General features: G+C 38.0%; 1 protein-coding gene across 1 annotated transcript in view; it reads left to right on the top strand.

The window, feature by feature from the left end:
* Positions 1-10,148, top strand: part of Pcdh11x (protocadherin 11 X-linked) — a 679,365-nt gene extending 669,217 nt beyond the window's left edge. The window contains exon 8 of the mRNA XM_048336144.1: positions 9,267-10,148. Within this exon, the coding sequence (XP_048192101.1) occupies positions 9,267-9,931 (665 nt within the window). The 3' untranslated portion in view covers positions 9,932-10,148. The remainder of the gene's footprint in view (positions 1-9,266) is intronic.
* Positions 10,149-12,732: the final 2,584 nt, after the last annotated feature.

The raw sequence follows: 12,732 nt of genomic DNA, 5'->3' as shown, positions 1-12,732 counted from the left end.
TTGGGTATTGCTATGAGGCACAGACTGATTGGAAATCCATTATTTCCTGTCTCAAGCGCCCAGCTCGGTCTTTCAAATGCTGGGATTGCTGGTACATGTCAGCATGCCCACTCAAAACCTACTTTGAAAGGGAAAAGAACAATTGTTGTATTGGCCATTATTAACAGTAACATTGTAAACTAGATTATGTGTGTTCCTTTTCTTAGACCTCAAAAGCCTGAGAATATAGAAAGTATTATAGTTGCTGGTAAACTACAAATGTTAAAAACTGGAACTGATTTTCTCATTGACAATATTCTAAGCTATATATTGAATTATGTGTATCTGCCAACTGTGGCTATTTTATTTATAAATGTAAATGAAATAATCATCTTCCATTAATGGAACTTCAAATAAAAAGGCTCAAAATTAAAAGCTAATTTTATATATATAAAATTATTCTTTTACACATTTAGACCAAATCTAGTATGTTAATAGAGTAAATAAGTCATACATTTCTGTTATTATCCTGAGAGAACCAAGTAATGAACTTTACAGGTGAGAAAGTTCAGTTTTTGTTGGAATGTATACATTGGTTATAATCCAGTATACTTTCAAAAGACAACATTGAGAACCTTCATTGGAGCACTTCGGAAATTTCTGAGAAAGAGACAGAGAGATCAAAAACAAATTCCCCAAAATATATCATTCCTTTTCATGAGAGTTCATCTTTGAACATTAATCAAATGATCTTTGTAAGACCTCTACCATGTGAAATTTGCTATCACAGATTAACAGATACATTAAATTGAACAGTTTGACTGGAAATATCTGTATAATGAACTTTTAATTCTGCTTTGACATAGCATTAAGTAAAGTGTCTATAAAGTATGTATTTCTTTTCAAATAATGGTTAAAGAATAATAGGTATATCACAAGAGCACATTCAATCGAATCTATGATCTTGATATCAAAATTTTGAAAGACTGAGATTTGATCCACTGTTTCTTGAAACATATATTCTATATCAGCCAATTAAATAAACATGAGTTAATAGATAATTCTCAAAAGCAATTTAAAGTCCACAAGTATAAACATTCACAATGAACAGTTTTGTCCAAATGAATTTAATATCATAAGAGCACATTTTCTCTGTGCACCAAAGCAAATGAGTTATATTGTGACAGTAATTCTCATTTCATTGTGCTAAAAATATATTTCAATCTACTGTCATTTTTTTCAACCTTATTTCTGAATGACTACATATGGTAACTGTTCACTTGTGAATGGTTTCCAAGGAGAGATATTAGGGTAGTCTTCTCTGTGATGTGTTCTTTGTTGAAAGTTACTTTTATTACCCTGCTACAAGGTCTGTCTTCTTAGTATACTTCATTGATGCAAATTATAGGAGAATTTTGACTATAATTTTTTTCTGTCGTATATATGTATGTATATGTGTACATGTATATAAATATACACACACTCATAAACACACACATTATTGTCAAAGTAATGTACAGAGGGGTTACACTTACATGTGTAAAGCAGTGAGTACATTTCTTATCAAACTTGTTACCTCCTCCTTCGTTTGTCTCCGACTTCCCCCTTCCCTGGTTCACTCTCTACACTCCTCCGACTTGTACAGTTAGTTTACAGCATATTGTCTTATACGTATGGCTGTTGCATTGGTTCACCTTTTACCCATTGTCTGTCCATTTTTGTGTTGCCCTTCCCTAATTCCAATAAACATACATACAATACCCAGTGTCCCAAAGTCAGTTACGGTGACATCAGAGGTAAAACCATAGGGAATAAAGCAAAAGAAAGACATAATTTCATAGGGTACATTGGAAATAAGAACAATAAAGACAAACAACTTATTTCCTAATCTTGTAATTCATTTTGCTTAGGATCATCTTATGTTATCATACATGGCTATTGAGCTATTGTGCTCCTCTGTTAGGACTATCTTAGACAAGTAGTAATTATTTCCAATGAGCGAAACCACAGAGTTTGTGTTTCTTTGGATCTGGCGCACCTCACTTAGTATGATTTTTACCAAGTCTTTCCATTTCCTCATGGATGGAGCTAAGTCATTCCTTCTAATAGATGCATAGAATTCTATTGTGTACATGTACCACATTGTCTTGATCCACTCATCTACTGAGGGGCATCTAGGCTGGTTCCATATTTTAGCAATGATAAATTGTGCTGCAGTAAACATAGCTGTGCTGGTAGATTTAGTGTGATCTTGCTTGTAATCCCTTGGGTAAATGCCCAAAAGCAGGGTTGCTGGGTCATAAGGGATCTCTATGTTTGGCATTTTGAGGAACCTCCATACTGCTTTCCAGAGTAGTTGAACAAGTTTACACTCCCAGAAACAGTGTAGTATTGGCTATAATTTAAATCGTAATTTTATTTGGACTTTTCAACATGATGAAATGATCAACCTTTGGTTATTTTACATCTTTAGTAGAAAAATCACTGTGATGTCCATTGGGTATTTTAGTGATGTATGAGGATAATGTATTTCCTTAGTATTGATACTCATTTTATCAATTTTAAATATTATTAATGAGATACATAAATCCATACAAAATGTTGTTTTCCATATTATTAATTTCAACTCTACTCATCCACAAAGAATATTATTTTGAACTTTTGTCAAGATAATTGTTGCTAGGCTCATAATTTCCCTTTGGAAAGTAACATGTTAAGATAGTTAACTAAAAGAGACTGTAGTATGGGGCTGGGGATATGGCCTAGTGGCAAGAGAGCTTGCCTCCCATACATGAAGCCCAAGGTTCAATTCTCCAGCACCACATATGCAGAAAATGGCCAGAAGGGGCGCTGTGGCTCAAGTGGCAGAGTGCTAACCTTGAGCAAAAAGAAAGCCAGGGACAGTGCTCAGGCCCTGAGTCCAAGGCCCAGGACTGGCCAAAAGAAAAAAAAAAAAAGAGAGACTGTAGAGTTAATAAATGTAATACTTTAAATGTATTTTAATGTATTTTCACTCACATTGAAATTTTTAGAATGCTAATGATTCTTCTGTTTTGTAATTTATTTAAAATTTTGTTATTTGGAACACTTTAATATAGTTAGACATAGAAAACATTATTTATGATAAAAATTATCTCACTTTAAACTTGGAGATTTGAGGGTCCTGTGGCTCATGCCTGTAATCCTAACTATTCAGGAGGCTGAGATCTGAGGATCATGGTTCAAAGCCAACCCAGACAGGAAATTCCATGAGATTCTTATCTCCAATAAGCCACTCAGAAAACCAGAAGTGGCACAGTGGCTCAAGAGGTAAAGTGCTAGCTTTGAGCAGAAGAGCTCAGAGCCAATCTCTCTATTAAATATGCTTTAATTTTCTTGTTAATTTTGAGAATTTCTTTATCACGTTTTTTTCCCCAGTATGGCAATATCTTATCATTTTAGGGTAAAAGACTTTAAGACAAAATATGTCAATAAGCTCTAGATTATTATCAAATTGTGATACTAAATTGACATTGGCTGTAAATCATTAACATGAGCAGATTTTTTTTCTTCTTTATTTTCTTTTATTTTTATTTTTTTGTTTTTTGTTTTCTGTCAGTCTTGGGCTTAATCCCTTGTCCCTGGCCTTGTCCCTGCGCTCTTCAGTTCAAGGCTAGCACTGTATCATTTTGAGCCACAGGTCCACTTCCAGTTTTCTGGTGGTTAATTGGAGATAAACATATCTTGGACTATCCTGTTCTGGCTGGCTTTGGACCATTATTTCGCTATCCTCAGATCTCAGCATCCTGAGTAGTCAGGATTACTACACATGAGCCACAGGCTCCCAGCTAACCTTATATTTTAGAAGCAGTGGTAGTATCATATCATTATCTATGATACTATAGCAAAACTTATTTTCATAATAAACAGAATTTTGTCAAATTATGAAAACTATTACAATATATTATATACTTTGTGAAATTCTACAGAACATACTAACTTTTGAACTTGTTTTTCTTTAGTTTTTACATATGTCAATTGCAAAATTTTCTATAACTCTAATATTGTTTGTGTAAATATTTACATTTGAACTTACTTTTCTGCATACTATGTTTTACATTTTAGGACACAATTTATCTAGGAGAAATCACTGATTCTATAATGCTACTGCTTAAATAGGAACTATGTGTATTCAAACAGTAGCTGGTTCTTAGTGGATCTGATTGCCAAAACTTCCTAAACACTTTAATAAATATAGAGAAATATTATTCCTTTATAGAGGAAATGAACTAGGAGAAAAAATATTTTTATGCAAAAGCTGAAGTTGGATATATTCTACATATAATGGAATAAACATACACATATCAGAGCTAAAACGTCAGAAACTTTACAATAAAACTCACAGAGAAATCTTCATAATATGGGATTGGCAAGAATTTTCTCTACATAACACCAAAAATATGTGCAACATAATAAAAATATATAAGTTGGATTGTATGAAAATGTAAGTCTTTCTTTCATGAGGTTATCAACAGAGAAGAAAGAAAATGTGCAGAATGATAAGAAATGTACATAAAAACTCACTACACATATTGACTTTAAAAAGGTGAACAATATGAGGCTCTATCGTTTAAAATGTTTCAATTACAGTGTATCAAACAAAAATAATGCCATGTTCCTTTTGCATTTATAGTAATTCTACATATTACTTCTGTCTTATGTTTTAAATCTGATGACTTTTTATTAAAACTTTTCCTTTGAGTCCTCAAAAGTATTAACCCATATTTACATTTAATACTGTTTAATATAATCGGAATCATTTATTTTTATAGAAAATTGTGAATGGGGTGTGTAAGGCAATAGATTATATGTGTATATATATATATATATATATACATGTCAGTCATAGTTTTATATAATGATACTTAGGGCTATTTGTGAGGTAGAAGTAGGATTGCCACTCAACAATAAAGCCAAGATATTATCTGAGAAAGAAAATAATCAAAACAAAATTAGCAGTGTGTGGAGCTCAATTAGTACAGTATTTGCCTAGCAAACATGAGGTCCTGAGTTCAATTCCCTGAATTACTTAAATATTACTTAAATATTTCTCAATATTTGAAAAATACTCCGTTAATTTTCATGTATCCATACAGTAAAATGCACTCATGTTCTGTCAGTTTGGGCAAGTACAATATGTATTAACCATCATTATATATAGAGGATAATGTCACCCTAAAATTTTCATCTGGTGTTATTCAAGACTTCCTCCATTCCTAACCATCGACGATTAACATAATGTTAATCTCTTTACATAATGTTATGTAAATTAACTGTACATTATATAAACTGTTGCTGCTGGCTTTTTTCACTTAAAAGTCACTTGTGTGTTGCGGCGGGCGGCAACCCCGTCCAGCGAGGAAAGGCGACCACCACACGAGGATCCTTCCCAATCACATTTTATTGAGGAGCTGCTTGGTTGAGGGAGAGCTGAAGCGAGGGGTGCCAAAAGGCCAAAAACGCCTGCTTATATACCGTTGGGTGAGCATGGGTCGTTCCCTGATTGGTCTGTGACCGGTTGCTACTAGCAGCCGCCACGGGATTGGCTGGGACTAGAACTCACTTGCGCATGCGCGGGGTTCAGGCCAGTAAGTCCGTTAGGCTTTGCCATTATTTACCAGTAAGGCTGCAAGGAAGTAGGCGCCATCTTGTAATGGCGTTGTTGCCGGCTTCCTGCAGTTCCCCCTTTTTGTTTTTGTGCAGGTAAGAGTAGAGGTCTGATCTCTGTGTGCTATTTTGGAACATTGTACTGGCTTTCCCATGAGTGTTATCCATTCATCGGATGCCAGACCCGTCCGATACCTTTTTTCCAGAGGTGGGGTCTAGGGTATCTACCCATGTGCAATCAGACTTGCTCTTCTTGGGGCCTGTTACCTCAGGACTCCCAAGTGGGGTGCTATTGCCCGGCATCCTGCTCTGCTCAAATGCACGCCTATCCCTAGTGCAAGTGAAGCTACCAGCTTCCTGGGGTGCAAAGGCCGTGCAATTGAGGGCTTAGTCCCTTTTTAGGGCTGAAAGCCAAATCTGGGGGGAAGCTCCATACTCCAAGGCGGCTAATGCCTGTGAAATTACAACCTTGTCCCTTCGTGTTTGGGTTCGCAGGTGACAGACCAACCAGAGGCAGACCACACTGCCCCCTAGGCATAGTAGTAAAAATACGAGTAATACATGGGACTTCCATGTTGCAGTCTGCAGAAAACAAGGTGGGGAGGAAGGGAGAATCTGCATGCAAGGGCATAGGTACTGGCCATGCCTTAGTCACAGCCCATAGTGTCATTTCTTTTGCTGCCATCGGGGCTGCAGTCAGCACTGTTGCAAGTAGCAGGGGGATCAGTTGTACCACAGGGCAAGTGGATGGCGTCTTCATCTTGCGGGTCTTTATTTTCGCAATGGGTTTCTTCTGTCGTTTCCACAGGCCTGGTCAATCTCGTTGGCACCCAGTGAGGCACTTCTTGGCCCCGAGGAAAAACACAAACAGCTCCCGTGGATCTCGTTATCACCAGATCCGGTCCATACCATTTGTTATTCAAAACCTCTTTCCACATGACCATATCCTTTCTGACGGTGACCTTAGTGGCTGCATGCCTATCGGCAGCCGACTCACCGGCATCATTTAAATTTAAAAAATTAAGTGTAAAGAGTACAAGTGAAAGCCTTTCCCTGGGGGTCGCTGTCTCAGCTATTCCCCCTTTTTGTTTTTCCAGTAATTCCTTTAGGCTCTTGTTAGCCCTTTCGACAATTCCTTGGCCTTGAGGGTTGTAAGGCAATCCTGTTGCATGGGTTACATGCATTTGAGCGCAAAAGGCGCGAAATCCATGGGAGGTGTACGCTGGGCCATTGTCTGTTTTTATTTTTGCCAGCCACCTCTCCTTTGTTTGGCAAGGCCCGCCAAGCCTTGTAAAATATCTCATTTACCTGGCGGTAGACTTCAAAGGGGTAGGTGGTCTGTTCCACTGCATAAGCTCCCTGTCCTAGAAGCATGTCCACCGACCATTCGGCTCTCCCTTCTTGGAGATTCTTTCTGAATTGAATATGTGCCTTGTCCTGAACAATGGACCTAAAGTCAAGGAACTGCCCGTGACTGAGACATGTGCACGCAATCTCAAACCAATCCGTGGGCGTCATGGCATTAACCGTGAGTCGCCGCAATAAAGCAGTGGTATAACTGGCTATAACTCCATATGTGCTCACTGACTCCATTAGATCCCTTAGTTGTTTATAAGAGACTGGCTCATAGGTCCTTTCATCTGTTATTGGGTTCTCAAAGACTGGGAAAGCCGCGGCCAACCTAGACCACATACTTCTCTTTATGAAGTTGCTCCGCCCGGACACCGCATAAGGCGGGGGGGGGGGGGGGGGCAGAGGGTGTTTTTTGCCTGGGGGCCTTGGCCCCAAGGGGGTAACCAGGTCCGTATCTGTCCTCTTTGTACCTAGCAGCGGCTTCCTCCAAGCCCTCTTCATCTTCTGGGCTCAGCTCGCTGCCCGAGGTATGGCCACTCTCGGCCTCGCTCTCTGATTCACTGCCCTCTATGCTAAGAGCTGAGAAGGAGTTATCAATCTTAAATTCCTCCAAAGAAGGATACAACGGGGCAACTGGTTCTTGTCCTTGTCCCTTTTGAGTTTGCTTTTGTTTTGTCTGTCTCGTCCCCGCTGCCTGCGCGGTCGAGGATTTTCCGGAGGGCTGCAGTCCCTCCTCCAGACCCTTATGGGGTCTCCCTTTTCTTTCTTTCATCTTTTTATTTTTATTTTCCTTAGGCCGAACCACTTCCCCCTTTACTGATGAGGATTCCGAAAGACTATCCTGGTGCTTAGTAAGGGCCCTTTGACCTTCCTTTATATCTGTGGAGCGTCCCAGGCATGAGCGTACCATGCGCCATAAGGGCATCACAGCGCAAACAGAGCAAGCACACACCAGCCACCAGCACTCACAGCGGAAGGATAATAAGAAGCACCAGACAGGAACGGCAGTCCACATACCTGAGGGAAGTTACCTCCTCGTGTGTTGGGTTCTGGATCCTCTTCGGCCCCTCGCGTGGTTCCCGGGTTTCAGCACCAGTTGCGGCGGGCGGCAACCCCGTCCAGCGAGGAAAGGCGACCACCACACGAGGATCCTTCCCAATCACATTTTATTGAGGAGCTGCTTGGTTGAGGGAGAGCTGAAGTGAGGGGCGCCAAAAGGCCAAAAACGCCTGCTTATATACCGTTGGGTGAGCATGGGTCGTTCCCTGATTGGTCTGTGACCGGTTGCTACTAGCAGCCGCCACGGGATTGGCTGGGACTAGAACTCACTTGCGCATGCGCGGGGTTCAGGCCAGTAAGTCCGTTAGGCTTTGCCGTTATTTACCAGTAAGGCTGCAAGGAAGTAGGCACCATCTTGTAATGGCGTTGTTGCCGGCTTCCTGCAGTGTTTCCTTCATATTGTTCTGGAGGTCATTACTGTGTTTCTTTCAATTGCCAAATAGTATTTCATTATAATTGTGTGACACACTGTCTTTTGAGCAGTGGAGGACAGAGTTTTTTCCCAGTGGTTAGTGGTCATTAATAGAGCTGTTTAACTTTTACATACAGGCTGTTATATTGTTATGAGTTTTACATTATTTGAGGAAACATGAAGAAGTGGAATTATTGAGGTGATTTTTTTTGACAATGTGTGTTTATATTTAGAAAATATTAACCTGCTGTCCTCCTATGCCCATTTGCGTTATCATCCACATTCTTCAAATGTTTCCGTTTCTCCAAATACTTGTCAACAATTAGTTTTGTTGTTTTCTTTTAAATCACTCTAGAAGTTTCTCTTTGTAGTTTTGATTTGTATTCCAGTGATGAGTAGTGATGAGTCTTCTCTCAAAACTTATAGAACATAGTTGCATCTTTCTTAGTGAAGTATCTATAACAAGTATAAACTGGGTCTTTCCTTTTTTTGCTTAACAACAGGTTTCTTGTGTTATACAAATCAATTGTCAAAAAAGTGTTTCACAAATATTTGCACTTTGATTATGGCTAGCCTTTCCACTATTTTCCATTGTCTTTTACGAACAAGGTAACTATATTTATTTTTAAAAATTCCTTCCATCCATTCCTACTTTTTGTTCCCCATAGAATTATTTCCTAAGAAATTAAGAAACAACTGTGAAAGTTTTGGCAATCTCTAATGTAATGAATCAGTGTTAACAATATGATTTGTTTTAAGTAGGTAAAAAATGCATTTGGAATATAAATTTTATCCTTTGTTTCTCCCACCTCAACAGCTGCAGAAATAACTGTTCAGCCAACGGTGGAAGAAGCCTCTGACAACTGCACTCAAGAATGTCTTATCTTGGGCCACTCTGATGCCTGCTGGATGCCAGCTTCTCTATCCCACTCCAGCCCATCACTGATGCAGGCTTCTTCTCTCTGCCACAGCCCATCCCTGACACAGCCATCACTGCGCCGCCGAAGCCATCCGGTGACACAGACCATTGCTATCTGCCACAGTCCTCCCTTGACCCAAACTATCGCACTGCGCCACAGCCCTCCACCAGTACAGGCTTCTGCTCTCCATCATAGTCCACATCTAGCACACGTTAACACGCTACGCCACAGCCCACCACCAGTACAGGCTTCAGCCCTGGGCTACAGCCCTCCCCTTGCACAGGGTGCTGCAATCCACCACAGCCCTCCTCTACCACAGGGTGCTACCCTCCATCGCAACCAGGCACAGCCTGGTTGGGTGCAAGGTGTTGGGGCTGATGAACTACATTCCCTCGATCAGGGAGGGCAAGGTAGTACAAGAGCTCAGTTTTACACCATGTCTGAAAGACTTCCTACAAGTGATGACTCAATTAAAGTAATTCCCTTGACCACCTTCACTTCAGTTCAGGAGGCCAGACCCTCTCCAGATGATTCACCCATTATGGAAGAGCATCCCTTGTAAAGCTGAAATGGCTATTTGCCATTTTCAGACATATGTATATATTAAAAGTTTATGATACAATTTCAGTGACAATTCCAAATTGTTAGGTTTATAAATATTTCTGTAAATAGAAACAGATACCAAGATAAGTCCAGAGCTAGACCCTTTGTCAAAAGTTTAACTCAAAACTATTGTAATTAAAAATGTGAACTAAAAAAAGCTAAAAATTAATATCCCTCTGTACAGAAAGGCTTGTCATGACAGATACTAATATATAGTATATAGTATTTCTGATGTACTGTCATTTTTAAATTTTTTAACACCATGTGCAATATTACTCATTTTTTCCTTGTAATTTTTGTGGATCCAGTATGTAGCAAATGGAAAAGTAGCAAATATCTACTTTACCAAGTTAACTTTTAGTTTATCTCAACTTTTATTCAGATAACATTATAAGGTATAAGTACTGTAATGTGTTTTTGTCCTTTTGTTTAAGTTTTACTCAGTGTCTTCAGTTTTTGTGTTTTCATGTTTCTAACTTCTTACACACACAACAGGTATTGAAAATATCTCTTACGGATTCTGTCTTTATCTCTGTTTTTATCCTTTCTCTATTTAATTCAAGAATATATTCATACTGATTATATACACATTTCTTAAATGAACACATATATACTGTAAATATGTAAATCTATACCTATTTCTCTACCCTTTAGTAGAGTTCGAGACACTGAAGTGCAATATCTGTGCCCATATTAGGCAACTGTTTGTGAAAAAGGGCCTGTTATAGTATGTGTATACATGTATATAATGTATGTTTCTTTTGTAGTATAGTATAAAGTACATCAGAGACAATATTATATCTTCTATGATAAGCCTAAATTTCATTATTAATTGAGAATTTACCTTCTGGAATTTGTATATAATTATTAAAAGGAAGGTGGATTCATTCAAATCATGACTAATTTACAAATTACTGCAAATTGCTATTTTAGCACCTGGAAAGATTTAAATGTCTATGTGACAGCTCAGTGGGCTGTTACTGAGAGATACTGAAAAAAGAAGAACAAATAAAAAAAAACTGTAGATAACGCCTATATCAAATATACAAGACTAAGAGATTTTTGTCATTCTAGCTCAATTTACTGAAGAAAACCACTGAAAACAAGATGAAAGGAAGGAACTTTTTAATAAGCAAAATTATAAATCTACACTAAGCATATTACAGTAGAAAATTTTAACATGTGCAGAGGGAGAAACAAGGTTCATGACTGCTTTATGGGGTGAATACTAAACACCCCTGTAACACACACAAATAACACCAACGAAATCTCACATATGAAACAAAATACATCTTAAACAACAAATACTGAAGTATTTCTAGGAAACATCAGTTTCCTTTTGTTGTCTGTTCTTTATTTTCTGTTTTGATCTGATTAACTGGTCATTATCCTCTATGTGCACATTTCGTGAATTTCTAAAACGCCACCAACTTAGTTTTCCTCCATAGGAAAAAATCAAGAAAGTGTCTAGTTTCATTATAATACTAAAACCAGGAAATAATTGATGTTTGGTTGGGGAGTGGGGACTGAATATTTCTTGTTGATTAAACTAGTTGTAGATTTTGTAATGGGTAACCTGAAGATAATAATTTATGATTAAATTGTGTGTAAATGTTGTAATATAAGCTCTAGTAAATGTTTAATTCCATTGGTGAAGTTTTCCACTGAATCTTGAGAAAGCTTCTCTTGATGTGCCTGGCAGGTTAAGTAGCATCTTGAGATATAATGTTTCCATTGTGAAACTCTTGAGCTTGTATTTGATTTGGTATGTAGAATAACTTGTTAACTTTTAATAACTAGAGTTTCAATTGTGAAATTTCAAATTAAATGAATTGTGTTCACTTCTCCTTTGTGTTTGTTAGTGTCCAAGAGATTCACAGCACTCTGATTTTCAGGTGCACATGAATCTTTATGGACTAATGATTTTCAAAACTTCATTGAAGAAAAGATCTGCGTATTGATACTGTTGTTGCTACTGCTATTATTGTTGATGATGATTCTAAAGCTGGGGAAGATAAAGAAACCCAGAATGACAAAACCAGTGCTTCTAGTAGATTTTAGAATGTTTTTCTCCCAAAATCACCCTGCAAAGATAATGTGAGGGAGATTTGTTTCTTCTATCTTAGTTATTTTTACATTGTTTTCTCTCCACACATTTAGTAACAATCTAGACACACACAAATTTAATCGGAGATAAAACGTGATGCTGACTAATTATTAAATAATTTGTCAGTAATATGAATGATTAAAATTTTTGAAATATAAATCAGAGTAGAAATCAAAATTCAATATTTGGCTTTTTTTCTGATGGAGAGAACTACTGAATTACCAGAGAGACTTAAATCCTCATGTTTAAAAATTGGCAAAGTTTTGATACCTTTCCTAGAGATAAAGGAATGAACAAATATGCTTTTGTTGCCCTTTCTAATTCTGATTTTTATAATCAGAATTAGATTGTGTTTAGAGTATTAAAGACTGGGCACCCTCTTCTGTGTTTCTACCAGAGAGGAATTGAATGGAAGCAGGCTGGGTGTAGCCAAAGAGGCAAGGGGTGTGAGCCCAGTAATTCTCCCCTATGCATTCTCTTCATAAGCTTCCATTAGGTGTGGCCTTGGAAACCTGTAACTTCCATGGCTTTAGATACAATGAGATATCTCTCATCACCTTTCAAATTCTTTCAATGGATGGATAGAGCTATAGCTGAACAAGGCTCACAGGTGGCTCTTCTGATATGCAAAGTATATAGCTATGGAATTGCAA

This window comes from Perognathus longimembris, chromosome 28 (assembly GCF_023159225.1).
Source record: "Perognathus longimembris pacificus isolate PPM17 chromosome 28, ASM2315922v1, whole genome shotgun sequence".
Taxonomy (NCBI): Eukaryota; Metazoa; Chordata; class Mammalia; order Rodentia; family Heteromyidae; genus Perognathus; species Perognathus longimembris.
The sequence above is the reverse complement of the archived record's forward strand: the minus strand, read 5'-3'. Positions and strand labels throughout refer to the sequence as shown.